The sequence below is a fragment of the Hyperolius riggenbachi genome, chromosome 10, assembly GCF_040937935.1.
Source record: "Hyperolius riggenbachi isolate aHypRig1 chromosome 10, aHypRig1.pri, whole genome shotgun sequence".
NCBI classification, from domain to species: Eukaryota; Metazoa; Chordata; class Amphibia; order Anura; family Hyperoliidae; genus Hyperolius; species Hyperolius riggenbachi.
In genome coordinates this window covers 66,449,313-66,472,695 of record NC_090655.1, presented here as the reverse complement: position 1 = coordinate 66,472,695, position 23,383 = coordinate 66,449,313, and the positions used below count along the sequence as shown (strand labels likewise).

At 46.4% G+C, this 23,383-nt stretch overlaps 1 protein-coding gene across 2 annotated transcripts in view; it reads left to right on the top strand.

The window, feature by feature from the left end:
• Nucleotides 1–267: 267 nt before the first annotated feature.
• Nucleotides 268–23,383, top strand: part of AFAP1L2 (actin filament associated protein 1 like 2) — a 232,300-nt gene continuing 209,184 nt past the window's right edge. The window contains exon 1 of one of the 2 annotated variants that reach the window (XM_068257401.1): nt 268–1,680. In XM_068257401.1, coding sequence (XP_068113502.1) covers nt 1,665–1,680 — 16 coding nt within the window. In that variant the 5' untranslated portion in view covers nt 268–1,664. The remainder of the gene's footprint in view (nt 1,681–23,383) is intronic. The other variant, XM_068257400.1, reaches the window with a different exon arrangement.

Below are 23,383 nucleotides of genomic sequence, written 5' to 3'. Positions count from 1 at the left end.
ATACACAGATCTGTTAATATATGTATTTTTTACTGAAAAATGTTTCATTGGCTGTAAACTTAATTCTTATCAATTAAAGTGATATTTTTTTCTTCATTTTAACATTTGAAAATAAGAAATCCAATGATGATTGAAAGGACCTACATGTTTTGATGAGGTGTGGCAGGGGCATGTCTAAAAGTGTCCCTCTTTTTTTTTTTATCTCAAAAAGTTGGGCGGTATGAATACAGAAGCAACAGAATGTATTCCCTATGCAGGAGGGGAGCTGCATCAACTCTGTACACAGGAGGGGAAGTGGCTTATCTGACCGCTGGGCTACTGCTGCATTCCGCAGCATAGCTGGTTAGCTCTGTACACAGGAGAGGAACTGGCGCTGGATTACTGTAATGAGAGTTAACTTTGCATACAGGAGGGATATAGCCAGATTGGTTCTATAGTCCAGAAAGCTAAAGCTGTCAGTTCTGTACAAAAGAGGGATGTAGCTGAGATAGTTATGGTATGTGTTCACCAGTTAGAAGGCATATAGCTACGTTAGTTCTGTAAAAAGAGGCAAATAGGAGGGTTAGTTCCCCACCCCACAGGAGGGGTGTAGCTGAGGTAGAATTGTTCACAGGAGCAGTGATAGTACTGTACACAGGAGGAGTATAGCTGGGATAGTACTGTGACATGAGCTGGGATTGTACTGTACACAGTATAGCTGGGATAGTACTGTACACAGTGAGGAGTATAGTTGGGATAGTATTGTGACATGAGCTGGGATTGTACTGTACACAGGAGGAGTATAGCTGGGATAGTAGTACTGAACAGTGAACACAGCAGCTGGGATAGCAGCACTGTACACAGGTCAGGAGGGGTGTAAGTGGAGTACTGTACACAGTCAGGAGCTGGCATTGTAATGTACACAGGAGGGGTATAGCTGGGAAATTGTATAGAATACAGCTGAGCTAGCACTGTGCACAGGAGGTGGCAGAGAGGAGGCCAGTCAGTGCTGAGGATTCCTCTTCACTGCTGATCTGTTCACACAGGAGCTCTGCAGAGGAGAGATTTGGTGTCACACTGGAGAGACAGAGGAGGAAGTCAGAGGCAGAGGAGAAAAGTGAAGCAGAGGGGGGACAGTGTCACACAGGGGCTCAGCAGAGGAAAGGAGTCAGTGTCACATAGGAGAGGCAGAGGAGAGAGTCTGAAGTAGAGGGTAGAGTCTGAGAGAGTTGATGTCACACAGGGGCTCGGCAGTGGAGAGACTTTGGTGTCACACAGGGGAGAGTATGAGAGATTTGGTGTCACACAGGAGAGTCTGAGGCAGAGGAGAGAGTTGGTGTCACACAGGAGAGTCTCTGAGGTAGAGGGGAGAGTCAGAGATTTAGTGTCACACAGGAGAGTCTGAGGCGGAGAGAGTTGGTGTCACACAGGAGACTCTGAGGTAGAGGGGAGAGTCTAGAGAGTTGGTGTCACATAGGAGAGAGTATAGAGAGTTGGTGTCACACGGGCTCAGCAGAGGAGAGGGGTCAGAAGCAGCAGCGGGGGCACCGGGGCTCCTACATTAGTTCCCAGGCTCCGGAGTGCAGGGCGGGGCTCAGCTCGGCGGATCTCTCTGCACTGGATTATTCTCCCGTCACCCTGCAGCTGCTGGACGTGCTCAGGACTCCCCGGAGCCCGCCGGACACATGGACAAGTATACAGGTACAACTCTGTGTATGGCAGCCGTGTGTGCAGCAAATCCCTATAGACGCTGCAGCTCTCCTGTAGTGTGTGTGCAAGGCGCTTTGCAGACGCGGGCAGATAATGTATGGACAGAGCTCTACAGGGGACACAGCTGCAGTAATAATGTCATTATAGCGGGCAGAGAAGCGACAGTACTGCCACTTGTATCCCTCAGACAGACTCTGCTGTTCCTGAAAGTCTCTGGAAATGTTGTCATAGAACATAAAGATTGTAATATGTGGTGGTTGCTGATAGATTGCAGAGTCTGTGGTGGTTGCTGATAGATTGCAGAGTCTGTGGTGGTTGCTGATAGATTGCAGAGTCTGTGGTGGTTGCTGATAGATTGCAGAGTCTGTGGTGGTTGCTGATAGATTGCAGAGTCTGTGGTGGTTGCTGATAGATTGCAGAGTCTGTGGTGGTTGCTGATAGATTGCAGAGTCTGTGGTGGTTGCTGATAGATTGCAGAGTCTGTGGTGGTTGCTGATAGATTGCAGAGTCTGTGGTGGTTGCTGATAGATTGCAGAGTCTGTGGTGGTTGCTGATAGATTGCAGAGTCTGTGGTGGTTGCTGATAGATTGCAGAGTCTGTGGTGGTTGCTGATAGATTGCAGAGTCTGTGGTGGTTGCTGATAGATTGCAGAGTCTGTGGTGGTTGCTGATAGATTGCAGAGTCTGTGGTGGTTGCTGATAGATTGCAGAGTCTGTGGTGGTTGCTGATAGATTGCAGAGTCTGTGGTGGTTGCTGATAGATTGCAGAGTCTGTGGTGGTTGCTGATAGATTGCAGAGTCTGTGGTGGTTGCTGATAGATTGCAGAGTCTGTGGTGGTTGCTGATAGATTGCAGAGTCTGTGGTGGTTGCTGATAGATTGCAGAGTCTGTGGTGGTTGCTGATAGATTGCCAAGGCTGTGGTGGTTGCTGATAGATTGCAGAGTCTGTGGTGGTTGCTGATAGATTGCAGAGTCTGTAGTAGTTGCTGATAGATTGCAGAGCCTGTGGTGGTTGCTGATAGATTGCAGAGGCTGTGGTGGTTGCTGATAGATTGCAGAGGCTGTGGTGGTTGCTGATAGATTGCAGAGGCTGTGGTGGTTGCTGATAGATTGCAGAGGCTGTGGTGGTTGCTGATAGATTGCAGAGGCTGTGGTGGTTGCTGATAGATTGCAGAGGCTGTGGTGGTTGCTGATAGATTGCAGAGTCTGTGGTGGTTGCTGATAGATTGCAGAGTCTGTGGTGGTTGCTGATAGATTGCAGAGGCTGTGGTGGTTGCTGATAGATTGCAGAGGCTGTGGTGGTTGCTGATAGATTGCAGAGGCTGTGGTGGTTGCTGATAGATTGCAGAGGCTGTGGTGGTTGCTGATAGATTGCAGAGGCTGTGGTGGTTGCTGATAGATTGCAGAGTCTGTGGTGGTTGCTGATAGATTGCAGAGTCTGTGGTGGTTGCTGATAGATTGCCAAGGCTGTGGTGGTTGCTGATAGATTGCAGAGTCTGTTGTGTTGCTGATAGATTGCAGAGTCTGTAGTGGTTGCTGATAGATTGCAGAGGCTGTGGTGGTTGCTGATAGATTGCAGAGGCTGTGGTGGTTGCTGATAGATTGCAGAGGCTGTGGTGGTTGCTGATAGATTGCAGAGTCTGTGGTGGTTGCTGATAGATTGCAGAGTCTGTGGTGGTTGCTGATAGATTGCAGAGTCTGTGGTGGTTGCTGATAGATTGCAGAGTCTGTGGTGGTTGCTGATAGATTGCAGAGTCTGTGGTGGTTGCTGATAGATTGCAGAGTCTGTGGTGGTTGCTGATAGATTGCCAAGGCTGTGGTGGTTGCTGATAGATTGCAGAGTCTGTTGTGTTGCTGATAGATTGCAGAGTCTGTAGTAGTTGCTGATAGATTGCAGAGGCTGTGGTGGTTGCTGATAGATTGCAGAGGCTGTGGTGGTTGCTGATAGATTGCAGAGGCTGTGGTGGTTGCTGATAGATTGCAGAGGCTGTGGTGGTTGCTGATAGATTGCAGAGGCTGTGGTGGTTGCTGATAGATTGCAGAGGCTGTGGTGGTTGCTGATAGATTGCAGAGGCTGTGGTGGTTGCTGATAGATTGCAGAGGCTGTGGTGGTTGCTGATAGATTGCAGAGGCTGTGGTGGTTGCTGATAGATTGCAGAGGCTGTGGTGGAAATGCACATGGTACAAAGAGGCCCTGTCAAACTATGTGCAGTGTGCACTGGGTTCATATGTCCTCTGGCCCCTCAGGGGTTAGGGGCACTCTGCTTATAGATATGGCCATTCTTGTGATTTTGGTGGTATTTCTTAACATGACTAGTTGTTTTCGCTTGTTTGGTTTAACTTTCTGCACCAGTGGAATAATTGGGATAATCACACTTGGAGGACAATCGGTATAAGTCCTAGAATTTGGGTCAGGATTGCTCTCCACGTGGCCAGTCTGAAAATCAAAATCCTATTACTATTAGAAATTATTTTTCTTTAGCTCCTAAAATGATCATATTCGGATTGCTGTAAAGCTGGGTACACATGTGAGAATACAATCTTTGGAAAAAGGAAAGATCAAAGATCGATCTGCAGATAATTGTTGTTAAAGTTTACAAGAAACCTCCAAAGATCATGACCACAGATATTTGTCTCTTGATACCTCAAATCCATCCCAGCAGATCAGATCATTAAACAAGGTGTGTTATGAGGTCTGCAGATGCTTCTTAACGTTTGTGTACGCAGCGCATGCGTGAAAAAGAAGGAAGTAAATGGACTACTAAAGCATTTCTCTGGTCTTTTGCACGAGCTGATCTTTAGCATGTGTACAGCCTGGAACCCACTAGGAAATGCTGCAGTATTTTAAATTGCGGCAGTGCTGTGTGCAGTGATTCCTAGGGCAATTGCGCTTGCATTTCACTTCTGATTAGCGATTCACGGATACCCGGTAAGTATAAATAACTTAATGGCTCACCCCTCCAAATCGCTGCAAAATCATTTTTCAAAGTGATTATGCAGCGCGACTATGCACAGCATTGAGGGCAAACTTGCTGTATGTCCTGCGGTTGCGATGTACCCTGATCACACTGGTGGGTTCAGCCCCATTCAAAACGCTGCCAAAAACGCCCTAGTGGGCGTTTCCACTATCGCGAATTCGCATGAGTTTGCCGCATGCGAATTCGCATAGCCAATACAAGTGGATGGGACTGTTTCCACTTTTCAGGATTTCTGAGCGTTTTCGTCCGCGTGAAAAATCCGCATGGCAGAGCCATCAAAATTCGCATACCGCTATGTGGGTGTATGCGAATTTTCATACGAATCAATGGAAAAGCACACAGGCACTGCCATGGTTAAATTCGCACACAGCATCATTCATGCGAATTCGCGTGAAAATTCGCATACACCCGCATGCGAAAATTTGCATCCACATGCGAATTTTTACCGCAGCGATTTGCACCGCACAGGGGGAAACGGGCTCTCAGAGGTGCAAGAAGGGGATGGGGAACAGTTTGTTAATGATTACCACTATTCAAAATATCTATAGAAATCATTATGAGCACAGGACCAACAGAGAGCTAATACTGCAGTTGAGGGAGGGGCCCCTCTGGCATAAGGGCCCAGATGCGGTCGCGCCCTCTGCAACCCCTATTGCTACGCCCCTGCTAGTGGGTCCCAGCCCTCAAGTATCTTAAGATCCATTGGTCAAACCTTCATGACAAACCTATGTGGCAGATCGATTCCTCGTTTGCCAAAGATTTTTATCTGATGTTTAAAGATTATATTATTACTATGTATTGATATAGGACCTTATATCAGTATGTCTTTGGGATGTGGGTGGAAACCAGAAGAAACACACGTGGCATTTTATTGCCACCAAAGCCATCAATGTGTCTAGGCAAGACAAATAAGATTTATATTGCGCTTTTCTCCTGGTGGACTCAACGTGCCAGAGCTGCGTATAGGCAGTAGCAATGTTAGGGAGTCTTGCTCAATCTCTCCTTACTGAGTAGGTGCTGGCTTACTGAACCGGATGAGCCGAGATTCGAACCCTGGTCTCCTGTGCCAGAGGCGGAGCCCTTAACACTATTCAGACACTCCAGGCATACACTATGAGATGTTTTCAATAGATTTGATATTGATCACTTATCTAATCTTCCACCAGAGATGGTTGATCAGATGAGGAGTGCAAATTGTATGCAGATTGGAACTTGGCGAGTCAAAATCTACAGGAAAAGTTTGTAGGCTAGGCCCAGTTTGAAGCTGCATACAATTCGCATTGAATTTGCAGGTGAATAAGAATGATTGTCTTGATGTACTCCAAATGTATGGGGCCTATGTAGCTTTAGAAAAGATCGAATCAGAGTGAGGCACCGCTGGCTTCTCCTCTCAGTGCTGCCTTTTGTATAACTAACTTTCTTTGACGCTTATCTGCTGTGCCGGAGAGAAGTCCTTTGAGAAACTAGAAAGAAGAGCAGTGAGTTGGGAGGGTGAGGTAGGAAGGAGTGCGCTCCCATGCAGGAGAACTGAACCCGGCTGAGATCATGCCGTTATAATTTTTGGGCAAAGGTGGTCGATACATTTAGGGGAACCTACCTAATACTGGGGGCACTTCGGTTACTTATACTGGGGGGGGGGGGGGGGCACGATTGTGGTAGGGAAGAAATCTCTAAGAAAAAAAATAAGAAGAAAAAAATCTTGGAATCTCCGTCTCTAGTGCTGGAGAACCTTGGCCCGGCCCTGACATCCGTGGTTTAATGGAAGTATTGAAAATGAGTAACAATGGCAATAGAATTTTCCTTTAAGAGACACTGAACCAAAAAAAAAAAAAAAAAAAAAGATTTGTATTTGTAGTACAGCTAAGAAATAGTCCCGTCCACACTGCAAACGCCTGATGGAAGGTTTATTGAGAGACTGGGACCACGAGAAAGCCGGCGGCCAGCAGGTAACGAACACATCTACTAATACCGCTGTTAATTGCTCCTCTTCTCCTGCCAAAACGGTCGCTCCTAGTGCATCTGCTATCAATCCACCTATACATGCCACTAACCATGCACTACAGGGCTTAAACACGCAGGTTCAGTTGCCCGGTTCCCAGGTTGCCAATAATCGGGCATCCTATCCGCAGGAGGGGTCCTCTGAGCCAGACCCCGCTTGGCAGTGGCCCACCAATGAAGAAATTATGGAACGTATACAAATGGCCACTGACTCCACTCACATGCCACAACCGAGTATTGACACTTCCCAGCGGCCGGTGGAGGGGCCTATTGATGGACACCTTATAGGTTTGGGGGATCTAGCATATGATTCCAACAGATGTCAGAAATTTGCTGCTGTCTTCTCAAGGAAGCCTTATGTGGGGGAGATTGAGCCAGAGATTGGCCTGAGGACCTCTTTCTCACAGCTGGAATCTCTTGTTGAGAAGGAAACGAAGGTGTGGTGGGATCTAACCACACTGAAGCAGTATGTGGCCGAGAAAATTATACCTAGGGGACTTCGCATTAGGAAAGTGCCGACCACAGTCTATTCTGATCAATTTACTATGGAGTGGAATGTCATCTTAACGGACTGTTCCTTGGCCCTGATGAGACTTATTATTTCCTATGAGGAAGAAAAACTTGTTGATTTAAATGTCAAAATCACAGATCTGAAAAGTAATATTGTGAAATTTAGAAACCTTGAACAGTTTGATATCCTGAATAAGAGGTTGCAGGATAACATCACCAAGTTAGAATCCATCATTACTGAAACAAAAAGATCTAAATATTTAAGAGATGTGGGAGATTACAAATCGAATGTTGTTTATGAGTGGGGAAGGTGGGAGTCTATGGCTAGGTCCCCCAAATCACCAAGACCCATCTTACGTAGACCCTATAGACAGCAGAACAGACGAGTAAGCTTTAGCTCACCTGAGGCCTCGGAGTTTTCGGACACTCCTGAGTCAGTTGGAGACAGTACCTCCACACAAGCTGCCATTACATCTGGGCCTTCAAAAAACGCTTTAGGCTGGGCCACTTATTACAGGAGACAGAGGAAGGGCCGCAGGAAGGGCAGGAGGGGAGGAGAAGGAAGACCAGACGAGCAGGTTTGAAACACAGAACCCATAGGTCTATATTGGGGGGAGATGAGGTGTGCAGTGTGGTTAATCTCTCCCGCCATGTGCTTTCTGAGGTGGAGGAGCGAGTTTTGGGTAAGGGTCTTTCGTTTGCACCGACTAATCACATGGATGTATTTGACACTATTATAGATGTGAATAGGTTCGTACGGAGCCTTTTATTACGGAAACACTTTTCAGATCGGAACATGGATAGAGCTGGAGAACAGGGGACTGTGAGTGGCATTACTGATATTGGGGATTTTGATGAGACTAGTGCTAGATGGGCTTTGGATCATCTGGCATCTGATAGCACTGGAATAATCTCCCTTGATGATGTTAAGCCAATCCAGACCCGCAATCCAGATTTCTATCCTTTAACCAGCAGAACCCACCATGTGGAGACCTTCCAGGAGTTGGTGGAAAGGGACCTGGTTGAACTAGAGAGTAGTCGTTCACCTGGTAGGTCCAATCTGTCACATCGGGAGCGGCAGGCCCTCTTTGAACTTAAAAATAACTCGAATATTGTTATTCGGAATGCTGATAAGGGGGGGGCTGTTGTCGTACTCGATAGCGATAGTTATAGGACCGAGGCACTGAGACAATTAGGTGACCCCACTGTCTACCAGAGACTGGGAGGGGATCCCAGGGTGCCCTTTCAGAAGGAGCTTATGGACTTACTATCCTTTGGTCGTAGTCTGGGTGTCTTGGATCAGAGGGTGGTGGACTATTTGGGTGTGGCTCATCCGGTCACCCCGATTTTCCACCATCTTCCGAAGATCCACAAACCGGGCGTTCCCCCAGAGGGCAGGCCCATTGTGGCTGGCATTGGGTCCCTGGGGGAGCGCCTGAGCGAGTGGGTTGATTCTTTGCTCCAACCACTGGTGAGACGTCTCCCGGGTTTTATCAGGGATACCAAACATCTCCTTTCTAGTTTGGGGGGTTTCACCTGGAATGAGTATTATACTTGGATCACTATTGATGTCAAGGCCCTTTACTCATGTATACCTCATGGTCCCGCCATAGAAGCTATTAGATACCATCTAAATAGATACTCTGCCTACTCCGAAGATCTTCGGACCTTCATTTGTTTGGCTGTCGAGTACCTCCTGGCCCGCAATTACTTCATGTTCGATGGCGGCTTCTACCTCCAGAGGCGTGGCGCTTCCATGGGGGCCAAGTTTTCCTGGCCAACCTCTATATGGGGTGGTGGGAGGAGCGCTACATCTTTGGGGGTGGGAGCCGCCTTCTGGGGGGTGTTGCGTGGTACGGGAGGTACATCGATGACCTTCTCCTGGTGTGGAGGGGGGCACCTAGTGATATCCCCGCTTTCTTGAGTTATCTCAACTCCAATGCTCTCAATCTACAGTTTACCTCCAGTTGGCATGCTACTTCCATTGACTATTTAGACATTACCTTGGTGGGTGACCCTATTAGAGGGACAGTACAGACTAAAACATACCGGAAATCCTGTAGCGGGAATACCACCCTCCGAGCCACTAGCTGTCATCCAATGCATACTATTCGCGGGGTCCCCGTCGGGGAATTTATTAGAGCCCGCCGCAACTGCTCGGAGGCAGCTTGGCTCGGTGATGAGTTTGAGAAGGTGGAGGGGAGACTGCGGGAAAGGGGGTACCCAGAATGGATGATTAGGAGGGGCAAAATGCGGGCCAGCTCTAGGGATAGAGACCTACTTTTGGAGGGTGTTGGTCGGAGTGACACCAGAAACAATCCTAAACCCACATTCGTGACAACATATAGTGTTGAGTATAACAATATTGTTTCGATTCTGAAAAAATATCTCCCTATTCTAGAGGGTGATGAGGATCTACGTGGTGTCCTGCAACAGGGGGTAAGATTTGCTAGTAGGCGTGCCCCCACCCTGGCCCAATCCTTATCCCCAAGTCTCTACAACTCTAGGTCGAGGGTCCCCACCTGGCTTAACACCATAGGTTCTTACCGCTGTGGTGTTAGGACCTGTCATTACTGCAATGTCCATACCCGGACCCAGGAGGCTATCTCTGCCTCTAATGGTCGCAGATTTCCCATAAAACAGTTTATCAACTGTGGCACCCGTTACGTTATATATCTGGTGACTTGCAGCGCTTGTGCCCTGCAATATGTGGGGTGCACCACCAGACCTCTGCGTGCCAGGATTGGAGAACATTACTGCGGCCCTGGGTGGTTAAGTTCAAATGTGTCGCATGTGGCGAAGCATTTTCGCCAAGTACATCAGGGCGACATGTCCTCTTTCTCTTTTCATGGCCTAGAAAGGATTTCATGGAATGTGAGGGGTGGTGATGCATCCAAACGGTTGAAAAGCCGTGAGGCCTTGTGGATTTTTAGGTTGGGTACGAGGCTCCCTCAAGGTCTGAATTCCCGATGGGATTTAGCTCTGATTACATAACATTGCTCATGAGCCCGCTCCTTTTTCTTTCTCTTAAAATTTGTACCTGTATGCATAGTTGATTTTATTCAATATTTTTTATATAATATTTGATTGGGGCTGTTATTTGAGGGGTCTTGCGATACAAACAAATTGTTTTGACCCTCCGATTATATTTTTACTCTTGCAACCCCATACCCATGGGTTTTTGTAAATATCCCCTCCTATCTGTGGAGTTTGAGGGCGTATCCCTGATATTCAGGGCCGCCCCCCCCTCACAGGGGGTGGGTATATATGGGTACTTTGTGTCACCTTCACTTTAGCTATGATTAAGGACCAGTAGGTCTGAAACATGTCAGCTGCTGATGCGTGATTTGGTGTTGATCTTGGATATGTTACAATAAAGGATTCATTTAAGGACACGAGCGGACCCTCTCTTTTTGCTACTGATCTTTGGATTTGGCCTTCCTGGTTCCAGCACTGTCCTAGTCTGAGTGAGCGGTGTTTGGTGCTCTTTCTGCTGTAAGAAATAAAACATTAGGCGCAGAGACATAAGTCTAATATTGTTTCCAGTACAGGAAGAGTTAAGAAACTCCAGTTATCTATGCAAAAGAGCCATTGAGCTCCAGGACTTTCAAAATCGCAGAGAGCTCTGTCTTCTGAAGCTTATCTCAAGTGTCAATCACTGTATTTTATTTTTCTCTGCAGAGAAGGGTTCAAAAGTTTAGTAGGCTGCTCTGTAAAATCTGTTAGAATGCGGAGTAGTGTGTACACTGCAAAGAGAGATTGATGCAGTGTTATAAAAAAAACTATATAACTGAAAATAAAAATGAGAATATTTTATTTGCTACTAATGTTCTAGTAATTATTCGTACTACACAACCAATGCATTATATCATAATTTATTTTTTTTCACTTCAGTGTCTCTTTAAGGGTGGTTTTACACTTCTTCTTTGTCTTCTGCAATTCCACTCTGCACATTGGCAAGCCGAAGCAAGTGCCCAGCCGGTGCATGGGAGTAGCCATCAGGTGGTGTGCTCACAAATGAGGCCATATTTTTTGCAGCAACATTTTCTGTGTTAAAGGACAACTGTAGTGAGAGTGATCTGGAGGCCGCCATATTTATTTAAAACCAGTTGCCTTGCTAGTTTGTAGAGGAAGGTGTAATGTCTGATTGCGCTGCCCGGAAGCTCCCTTCCACACTGAGTAGCACGCATGCTCAGTGTGAAGTTAATTATGCTGCTGATGGTAAAATACTAAATATCTCCACTTCCACACATCATACACTCCTCAAATTTTCAGGGTAGGGAGAGGATCCCTCGAACGACCTCTACTCCAAATTGCAGCCCCCAAGCCATGCTGGTTCAGGAGATAGATTAGAGAAACCTAGGGAACTAGTGAGTCTCGGGGGCTGCAATTTGGCATAGAGGTCGTTCAGGGCGTCCCCTTCGTACCCTGAACATTTGTGGAGTGTAGGATGTGAGGAAGCAGAGATATTTAGTATTTTACCATCAGCAGCATAATCAAATCGGAACTGTGGCCGCACAGTCTCCTACTGCGCATGCGGGGCAGCGCAAATCCACAGGCAGCGTAATCAGACACAACAAAGGAACAGATGGAGGCACTGTGCCCTTTATTTCAAGTCAGTCATTTCCTGTTTAGCCTACAAGGAGGCGGGGCACAGAAAGAACTACCCATCTTTCCCCGAAAATAAGACAGTGTCTTATATTAATTTTTGCACCAAAAGATGTGTTAGGGCTTATTTTCAGGGAATGTCTTATATTTCTATGAACACGCAAGTTCCTGTGCTGTGTCCTCCTGCCTTCCTCACTGTAACACCTCTTCCTCCGCTGGATTCATCTCTTGTGTGCCCCTGTGTCCCCCTTGTACCTTTAGTGTCCTCTGGTATCCCCCTCTGTACCTGTGTCCTCCTCTACCCCCTGTCCTCCTGTGTCCCGTTTCTACTTGCCCTCAAGACCATGGGCTCCAGTAATAACACAAATTTCCATGTTTCCCCCTTACTGCCACTAGGGCTTACTTTCAGGGTAGGGCTTATATTTCAAGTATGCTCAAAATTCCTACTAGGGCTTACTTTCAGAGGATGTCTTAATTTTGGGGAAAGAGGGTATTTGAGACTCTGCAGCCTGTACCTCTGGAGGTCTCTGCTGCTGGTGAAGGCATGTCTGAGCAGATGTGCCAAATTTGATTGATTTGCCATCAGCTGATCAGGGGGGATTTTACACAGAAAAGAAGAGGCCTCGGAGTGCTGCTCAGGACTAGGAAAGCTCTGTGCCCGGAGCAGGACTTTAACATAATCATGTTCTGTACACATCAAGGGTCTTTCTAGAAAGTAACTGGGGCGAAGTTGGAGAAGTCGGAAGCAACCAGTCAGGGTTAATCTTTCAAATGAAACAAGAAATGAGTTTGGCTGAGGGGGGTTTGTGCTCCAGTTTCTGGGACCCCTCAGGTGTCCTGAGGCTGCTGTGTCTCCTTTCCCAGCCTACACTACGTGGGGGGCATCTTTGCTAGGGTGATGTGGAGATTCCGAGATTTTCTTTCACATCCAGTAAGCAAGATGCTGGCTGCTTATAGCGGATGCATTGTGGACCTGTGTGCTTTATAGAAGAAAGCCAGACCTGTTCATGACTTCCAATATTGCGTGTGAAGCAGGCCTGGCACTAGTCACTGCGATTACAGTGTGGTCAAATTGAAGGCTTTGCAGATGTCATAGCAGCTACTGTAGGGCTCATGCACAGAAAGGGTCCGTTTCTGCTCCTCCAGTGAACTTCGCCTGACTGCCCCCCGCATCACCCAATCCCATGCACGCCTCCAGGACTTCTCAAGAGCTGCTCCAACACTATGGAATTCCCCCCCTCCCCCCCATTAGGGTTTCACCCTCCTTCAACATCTTCAAGATGGCCCTCACAACTCACCTTTTCACTCTGGCCTACACCGCCCATTACCCCCCCCCCCCCCCACACACACACACACACACTAGTGCTCTAAACCTGCAGCTGAACTCTGGTACCCTACCTTTTGTGTCCCCCACCTCTCGATCTATATTGTAAGCCTTCGGGCAGGTCCTCCTCCTTATGTCTCCTACCTGTTCACGCACCTCCACTACCGTACACCCATCCTATGGATTTGAGTGAACTTGACTTGCCTAATCTCCATGCTCCCATCCAGTGACTTACTAAAGCTGGCCACACACACGATACAATAAAATGATCCAATTTTACGGCAATTTGATAAAATGATCGGATCTCCTTTTTTTTTTTTTCATTCGACTGAAAAATCCGATCGGATTTCTCGTTTTCTTCGATTTTTTTATCAATCTGGAATGCCAGATATTTTTCTTCAATCTTTCTATAGATTGTCAATTTATTAATATACACACCCTAGCAATTTTGTCAGTTTCCAATAATTTTTATCATAATTGGGGAAAAATTGGACGTACGTGCGTGGTACATTGGTCAGATTTTTGAAATGTTACAGTCAGAAAAATTGATTGCAATTCTTAAATTGATCAGATAATTAAAAAATTGTATGGTGTGTGGCCACCTTAAGCATTACCTTGTAATCAAATCAAAGATAGCTTTATTGGCATGACCAAGATTCATACAGGTATTGCCAAAGCAAGGGGAAAATGGGGGACATGGAAGGGGGTGGGGTAGGGGGACAATGGCTAAGCAGTCTGTGGACATTTTTAGGTTTACAGTTCCGTTATGCTCATCATGTTACATTTGTCACTGTACCAATTCTGTATTATGTACCAGTGTCTATATTTTGTGTATGCCATTGTCTGTATTATTGTGTACCCCATGTGTGTTTCTTACTCTGTACAGCACCATGGGATATGTTGGCACTTTATGAATCAGTAATAATAATACCCAGCTGTCATGCTTGTCTCGCGGTTATGATCTCCAGGTTACAGGTGACGGACCACTGGAGGGAGCCATATGAAAACGCTACTAAAAGTTTTCCTTTATAAGGTTAATTTGCTGCTATGTTTTCATTTGTTGTGGTTTTATAAACTACGGGATAAGTAGCGGAGATTTACACACTGATGGACTCGCAGCGGTCATTATCCTGGGTTTATAGATCGTCCCCAGTGTTTGGGTATGTAGAATGTGGCAGAGATGAGATCAGATAAGGGGGAGTTTCGTTCGGATTCCCTGTAACCTTCATTTATATTGTCTGCGGACGGAATTCAGACACCGGCGTGGCGGAATCCATGGTGATGGGAGTGTAATCTGGTGCTCAGACACTAACTGGCCCATTGATGAGTGATGGTATCTGATGACTGGGTACCTGCAGGCGTTGGGTTACAATCAGATAAGCGCTTCCTGTTGTCATGTGACGGATCGTCCTAACACAGTCTGTCATCCAGTAAGATGAGCTAATGGACTTTCTATTATTCTCCCCTCGGGCGTCCTTTTAAAAAAGGATCTCCAGCGTAAAGGGGGATAAATAAATCGATACATTGCATACTGAGAAGTTAAACTATAGAAGCGAGATCAAGAAATGATTGATATTCACCATGTAATTTGTTCATATTGTTTGATGCATAATCAGCCTGCACATCATCATCTTTACTACTGGCAGACATAAAGTAAACTAGACAGCACCAACTGCCATTAGCTATAACCACACCCCCTAACAATTCAATAGGCTAAAAGGTAATTTTTTTTATACATATGGACGGAGGGAAATATTGGTTGCTAGACAGCTGGAAACGGCTTTTATTTCCCACAATGCAACAAGGCTCCCACAGTGTGATGTCAGTACCTAGGTGGTGACATCACACTGTGGGAGGGGTTTTACCACAATATCAGTGCTATAAACCCTCACTGATGATCTATTTGAGAAAAGGTGAAGATTTCTCATTGGAAAAGGGGTATTAGATGGGAATGAAGTTCAATCCTTGGTTACAGTTCCTTTTTTTTAAGGGTTTTGAAAACAAACTGGAATGTTTTTTAGCTGCTGTGTCTGCTGGTCTCTAGTGCCAATCGCTGAACTGCCAGTGGGTGCTCTGTCTGCCTTACACCCTGTCATTTATACTCCATCTACTCTCTGCTGACTATAATTACCGGGCATAGTGATGTCTTGGCCTATCCTGGTACTTCTGCTGGATCAGGGCTGAACACATGCCAAGACTGAAGCATGAAAGCTGCAATGGCTGATCTCTTGCTGGGAGTTGTAGTAGCCCGGTCCTCTTGTTGCTAGGTGACAGGAACAGGCCTGCAGATGATAGTCAGAGGGAGAGAGGGAGCCTCTTATCTGCTTACTTGTTCCCGAGTGAGGGATTTTACAGGAAAATTACCAGGATGTATACCAGTTATATCAGTTACTGCAGTTATTCTTTGAATATGGTTTTTCTTTTAGGCCTCTTTCACACCAAGACATTGCGTTTTAGGGGATGTTAAGGTCGCATAACGTGCCCCTAACGCTACGCCTGGTGGTGTTGAAGGAGGACGCCAGAGTGAGCCGCGTTATGCAGCTCTTGGTGTGCAGTATAGACTGCGGAGACCACGTGATCGGAACGCTCCACATCACGTGGTCCCGCCAGCCAATAAGCCGCCGCTCCAGGTAGAAAACACTGCAGTGCAGTGAATATTAATTAGCCATGTGGCTGCCGACAATAGCGGACTCTCCCCTCCTCCTCTCCTGCACAAAAATATATATATATATATATAAAAAACCCCAACAAACAAATTACTGAGCATGTGCAAACAGTCTAACGCGGCTAAATCCGCTTAGAACGCACAGCATGCTGCACTTTCCAATAACGTCAAGCGTTACACTGTAACGCAACCTGGGCACTGTGAACAGCCCATTGATTTTTCATTACTGTGAGTTAGGCTGCGTTACAGGCTGCTCTAACCTGCGCCTGTAACGTCCCACTCTGAAAGCAGCCTAAAAGGATTACTGGAAACAGCATTTTCTATACTGTAAACACTTTGAAATTGGACTTTCGGGAGTTGTTGTTCCTGCTGTGTTTAACTTTCAGAAGTTGTTACACCTCCTGCTGTGTTTAGCAATGTAAGCTGCTGCTTGTAGCACTGTAAGATAACACTACTGTCTTCTTAGCTATAAATTAAAGGACCACTATCCCGAAAAATTTAACATTTTAAAATACACACATACAAAATGTATATTTTTTTTCCCAGAGTAATATGGACTATAAATTGCCCTTTTTTTTTCTATGTTGCTGTCAAAAAGCTGACAGATTTTGGACTAGTCCACCTCCCCATGGAGGATTCTTATTATTACCTTTTTATTATTTACATACATACCTAACTCCACCACCATCTTCTCCGTTCTTATCTCTCTTCCCTCCCCTCCATCTCTCCTGCATCCGGTGCCATGTATATAGTCAGTGTTTGGTAACAGAGTTCTCAGCAGCTCAGGAATTTCTGGTGCTGGAGGAGGGAGGCCTGAGCCGACTCCCTGCCCCGATCCATCCGCTAAAGACTCTTAGAATAAACTGCACAGAGATAAACAGGAAATCCTAATTACTACACACAAACCTAAATACCTTTATATAGAACTAGCTGCTGTGCTGGGCCCATCGGGAGGCAGTCAAAGTAATAAGGCTCTCGAGATATATACAGGGTAACAAGACTTTATACATATTCTATGGCTCCTGGTGGTTTTACATAAAAATGTAGGCCTGCACTCCAGTATCACAATAGTAAAGGACAACTGAAGTGAGAAGTATATGGAGGCTGCCATATTGATTTCCTTTTAAACAATACTAGTTGCCTGGCAGCCTTGCTGATCTAATTGGATGCAGCAGTGTCTGAATAACACCAGAAACGAGCATGCAGCTAATCTGACCAGATCTGGCAATAATGCCAGGGTCTATGGGTAAAAGTATTAGAGGCAGAGGATCAGCAGCATAGCCAGGCAACTGGCATTACTTAAAAGGAAATAAATATGGCAGCCTCCATATCACTTTCACTTCAGTTGTCCTTTAACCACCCTGGCGTTCTGATAAGATCGCCAGGGAGGCTGCGGGAGGGTTTTTTTTAAATTAAAAAAAAACTATTTCATGCAGCCAACTGAAAGTTGGCTGCATGAAAGCCCACTAGAGGGCGCTCCGGAGGCGTTCTTCCGATCGCCTCCGGCGCCCATAATAAACAAGGAAGGCCGCAATGAGCGGCCTTCCTTGTTTTGCTTAGATCGTCGCCATGGCGACGAGCGGAGTGACGTCATGGACGTCAGCCGACGTCCTGACGTCAGCCGCCTCCGATCCAGCCCTTAGCGCTGGCCGGAACTTTTTGTTCCGGCTGCGCAGGGCTCAGGCGGCTAGGGGGGCCCTCTTTCGCCGCTGCTCGCGGCGAATCGCCGCAGAGCGGCGGCGATCAGGCAGCACACGCGGCTGGCAAAGTGCCGGCTGCGTGTGCTGCACTTTATTTGATAAAAATCGGCCCAGCAGGGCCTGAGCGGCAGCCTCCGGCGGTGATGGACGAGCTGAGCTCGTCCATACCGCTCAGGAGGTTAAAGGACAACTGTAGCAAGATGTATATGGGGGCTGCCATATTAATTTCCTTTTAAGCCATACCAGTTGCCTGGCTATGCTGCTCATCCTCTGCCTCTAATGCAACTGGCAGTTTTTAAAAGGAAAGACATATGGCAGCCTCCATATGCCTCTCACTTCAGTTGTTCTTTAAAGGTGCTACATCTAACTAGTATGTGGGTTTAAGGCCTGGTTCACACATAAATCTGCACATTTACAGTCCAGTCCTGTCAGTTTTCATCAATTTTCTATCAGCTTTACTTGACTGGAAATGTACACCTTTTATATGTAAATACAGCCATAGAAACGCATACAAAACTGATGCCAACTGTCAAAAACTGACAGGACTGGACATCTTTTCATGAGTGAACCCAGCTAAGGCCTCTGGCAGTTCATCTTCTGATCTGCCAGCCACGAGTGCCATTCGGAACCATAAAAATGTAGCCCAATGGCAGTATTTGTAACACCACGGGTGTCATTGTTTGGCACGCAGCAGCGATAACCACATGTCTCAGCCACGCTCACATGTGACTCCATGGGTGGGAAGCACCTTCTCACCGCCAGTACTGTGCGCTAGGAAGCGCAGCTGACAGGTGGTGATTTCTCAGTCTTCACCCTCCCATGTGACAGAGGCCTAACTGTTGCTAGGAGCAACATCAGGAGATGGCCAGTGGATACACTAATAAGACTGGCTTGCCTACAAATGTGTGCAGCTTGCGAATAGACCAATCCAATGCACTTCTTGCCAGCTTGGACCACTCTAATTCCAGTCAGCATACAATTTGCAATAAGTTTGCCTGCAAGGCGGAATGATTAGCTTTCCATTGACCATATCTAAGGATCAGTGTTGACATCCTCTTATTTGTTATGAGAAGGGTCAGGAGGGACTGTTACATCTGGAGATGTGATGACGGATGGGCGTCTTGTGACATGAAAGGTTGTCTCCGAGTCTGTGCTGTGACTTTATGCTGCTGAGAAGCTCATGTGTTTTCTGCATGCAAATGTCTGTCTTTGTTCTCATTCTACAGAGAGGCTGCACAGAATCGCTTCTCACAGATGGAATACCCATCCTTGCTTCTTATTCTATATAGATAGAGGCTGCACAGTACTACTTCTCTTTCCTGCCTGCTATCAGTAACTGCTGGGTGTAACTCTCAGTATCTGCCCTTATTCTGTATGCATGGACACTGCACAGTAGCACTTCTCTTTTCCTGTGTGCTGGCTGTAATTCTCTATTCTGTATGTATGGACACTGCACAGTAGCACTTCTCTTGTCCTGTATGCTGGGTGTAATTCTCAGTATATGCTCTTATTCTGTATGTATGGACTCTGCACAGTAGCACTTATCTTGTCCTGTATGCTGGGTACTGTCATCAGTATCTGTTCATATTCTGTAGGTATGGTCTCTGCACAGTACCAATTCTCATGCCTGTATGCTGGGAAAGGCCGAATTTTTACTTTTTCCACTCCTAGGCCAACTTTTTTGTTTCTTTCCTTCCATGTGCCGCAGCCCCCTCTTCCATGTACAGTAGTCCCACTGTGTCATGTACAGGTCCCTGGGGCAGCAGGGAGACTCCTCATCTACACTTAATATCCCCCCTTGGCCAGCAACCGCCATAGGCTCAGGCCTTTGTGACCTTTCCAGAAATCTGGTCCTGACACTAGGTTCTGTACTTAGTAGCATTTCCCTTTTCCTGTATGCTGAGAATAATCCAGAGCATCTAGATTTTGAGTACATATCTGTACTCCGCCGGTGATCTGGGTGTAGGTTGAGCCAAATGACTGCTCACCCTGCTGCCGCTCAAATTCCTGGCGGCGTAAAATACTATTCCCCCTCCAAGACATTGCAACTGTGTACATTGTTCCCTGATGGCTAACCTTGGCACTCCAGCTGTGATGGAACTACAAGTCCCATGAGGCATTGCAATACTCTGACAGCTCTAAGCATAACTCGGGGAGGCAGAGGCATGATGGGACTTGTAGTTTTGTCACAGCTGGAGTGCCAAGGTTAGCCATCACTGCCCTATGGGATCATTCACACTGCAGCCCTTGTGATGCATGGACCATTTTTGGAGAGATTGTTATGCGATTTTCCCCCCCCCCCCGAGCCTGGCATCATTTGTTCCCCCTCCCCCCCCCCCCTCCCTGAGCCTGGCATCAATGCCCCACCGGGTCCGGCACCAGCACTCCCCCTTAGCCTGGCATCATTTGTCCCTCCCCATCATTGCCTCCCAAGCCTGGCATCATTTGTCCTCCCCAAACCTGGCATCCCCTCCATCCCCCCCCACCCCCCAAGCTTGGCATCATTTGCTCCCAGCCCTCCCCCCCCCCCCCACCCCCACCCCCGAGCCTAGCACCAGCAGTCCCTGGGGTCTGCTTACCACGTATTGAGCAAATTGATTTAATTACATGTCTGTAGTGAAAGGTAGTTTGGCCGCTGGGATTTAGTTTTATTCTTCGAGGTTTGAAGATTACTGGCAGGAAGAGAAGGACTTTTGTATGTCCGCTTTCACAGGGTCCAATTTCTGGAGCTGATTTCTTACAATAATAATACAATCCAATAACATTCTGGTTGATGTACTAGTGGTGAGAAGCGCCTGAAGGCAGGACAGGACACACCACACACATACACACTCACTCTCAGAACGCATTCCAGTCTGCAACGTCAATGAAAACCACAGGCCAGACAGTTTGTTACCATGCATTTAGTAGCACATTACTGTAAATTACATTTACATTTTATATAATAATAAAAAAAGCAGTTGGCAAAAAAAATTAAAAAAAAATCTTGCTGCACCGATTCATAGATTCATAATTCACCAATTTCTCCTCTATGACCTCCCATTTTTGTTTCTTCTTATTCTGTCAGTCTTAATCACTCCCCCACTTAAGGCCCAATGACAGCATCAGTGCTAACGAGTGTCAGTCTTAAGCACTCCCACTTAAAGAGGAACTGTCACGAAAATCTTAAAATGTAAAACTCCTACAAATAAGTACATTTCTTCCAGAGTAAAATGAGCCACAAATTACTTTTCTCCTATGTTGCTGTCACATACAGTAGGTAGTATAAATCTGACATTATTAAGGGGGGGGTGCGGGCGATCATGCTGTCAGTGGGGGGGGGGGGGGGAGGGGAGGGCGATCGTCCTGGGGAGGCTGTCAGATGAACAGAGGTGAGTCGTTTTAGTTCTATACTGGGAAGTCCGGATCTTTTCAATGATTTGAATCGGATCATTGAAAAGATCAGAATCTTTGAACCGAATCTTTGAATCATTTGCAGCAGAGTGAGAGAAGCTGCAGTTCCTGTTTCTTCTAGACATCCACTGGGAACCGAATCTCGGATGATTCGACTCACAAAAAAGATCCGGATCAAAGATCCGAATCGTTCATGATCCGGACAACACTAGGTTGCACACTGGTGCAGTAAATATTAATTAGCCATGTGGCTAGGAACAATAGCGGACTCCTGCAGTATACTCTAACGGAACATGTGCCCTGTGAACAGCACATTGATTTTCAGTGCTGTGAGTTGGGCTGCAAGTTACAGGCTGCTGTAACATGAGCCTGTAACTTTCCACTGTGAAAGCAGCCTTATGCTGGGAATGCACGTTTCGTTTTTGCCTTCGTTTTAGCCTTCGTTTCGATTGTGCCTTTTGTCCTTTTCGTTCCCGAAATAATCGAACGTACGGTTAATATCACCACCCACGGTTTCGTTTTTTTTCTTCGATTCTGATGGTTTCGTTTTTCCAATGATCGAAGGCTGCAAAGAAACGAAACGAAAATCCCTTTTTACAGGGACGGACTAACATAAACGAACATATAATCGATCTGAACAGCCATCAAGCCTACCAATGGCTCGATTAGATGGATAAAGAGAGATAATATCAAACATGTTCAATCACTAGTCGTTCGTTTTTGGGGTCTATTAATCGAAACTATAATGAGATTATGACTATTTTCACATACGTTTTCAACACTCGATTCGTTTACTGAACGAATCGAAGGCTAAAACGAAGGCAAAAACGAAACGTGTATTCCCAGCATTAGGGTGGGATAGGGAAATGAAGGGGAGGACCAAGGGAGTGCAGTAGGGAGAAGAAGCAGCCCCAGCATGCTCTGCAGTATCTGTTATGCGGCCTGCCGGCCTCCTTAGGAGCTTGGGAATAGAGGCTTGCTATTCAAACATCAAAGGAAGAGAGATTTTTTTAACTTCAGTATTGCCTTTTTGGCTTCCTTCTAAACTGTTTGACACAGGAGAACAGATGTTTAAATTAGCTTTTGTAGCCTAACAGTTACTCTTCAACATTAAGGGCCTGTTTCCACTGCACGCAGATTCTGCATGCAGAAAACTGAGTCCAATGAATGTCTATGGGCCTGTTTCCACTGAATGCGATATTTCTGATGCAGATTTCCCATAGGCATTCATTGGAGTCAGTTTTCTGCATGCAGAATCTGCGTGTAGTGGAAACAGGCCCTTATTCTGGTTGGTGCGTATTTTCTAATATATGTTTGCAATAGGTTACAAGTTCACTTGAATTGCTTAGAATTTACAAATGCTGATTGGGTGTTAAAATTGGCATCCATTCCTTTTGTTAATGGAACCAGTAAGTGTGCATAAGAATTCCATAGAGGTATAGTGTGTAAGACTGGCTCTGTGGTTTTCCCTAATGGAGTTACTACCCTTGGCATCTGCCTGCTTTGCCTGTGCCTAAAAACAACCCTGGATTTGTTTAAATATAAAACATGTTTATTTTAATTAGTAGTGGTTCTTTAGCCTTGTAGGGGATATTCTAGGCATAGGGGAAAAGTGAGTTAGGTTTGGGTTGCAGATCTTAAAGAGGCACCATAGCAATATATAGTAGGAGGAAGTTATTCAGGATACCCAATTTTAAGTTCATTATATTGGTTTCAGCATCAGAACCACTTCCTATATCTATATATTGCTGTATATTGGTAGGTAGCCCTGCCCTCCCAGTGATGTCACAGTCTAGGCCAGTGCTGGGCAAACTACAGCCCGCAGGCCGTATCCGGCCAGTTGGTGGTTTGGTCCGCCAAAAGAGGGACAGATTCTACTCCTCCTTCCCTCCCTGCCTGCAAAGTTGTGTGTGATGCATAAGGATAAGTTTAACTGGCCCAATTGCACTTTCCAGGCGATCTCTATGTCCACAGTGGCGTCAGTACGTGCCAGCGTGTCAAATAATAACATTGACCCTGCTCTCTGTGCAGTCTCTCATATCATTGAATATTGCAGCTAGTATTAATGTATCTAGTGTTAACAAGGTATTTCCTATTGTATTACTTTGCTTGTTTAAAGGGATACTGTAGGGGGGTCGGGGGAAAATGAGCTGAACTTACCCGGGGCTTCTAATGGTCCCCCGCAGACATCCTGTGTTGGCGCAGCCACTCACTGATGCTCCGGCCCCGCCTCCAGTTCACTTCTGGAATTTCTGACTTTAAAGTCAGAAAACCACTGCGCCTGCACGCCCGTGTCCTCGCTTCCGCTGATGTCACCAGGAGTGTACTGCGCAGACACAGACCACACTGGGCCTGCGCTGTGCGCTCTTGATGACATCAGCGGGATCGAGGACAGGGCAACGCAGGCGCAGTGGTTTTCAGACTTTAAAGTCTGAAATTCCAGAAGTGAGGCGGGACCGGAGCATTGGTGAGTGGCTGCGCCAACACAGGATGTCTGCGGGGGACCATTAGAAGCCCCG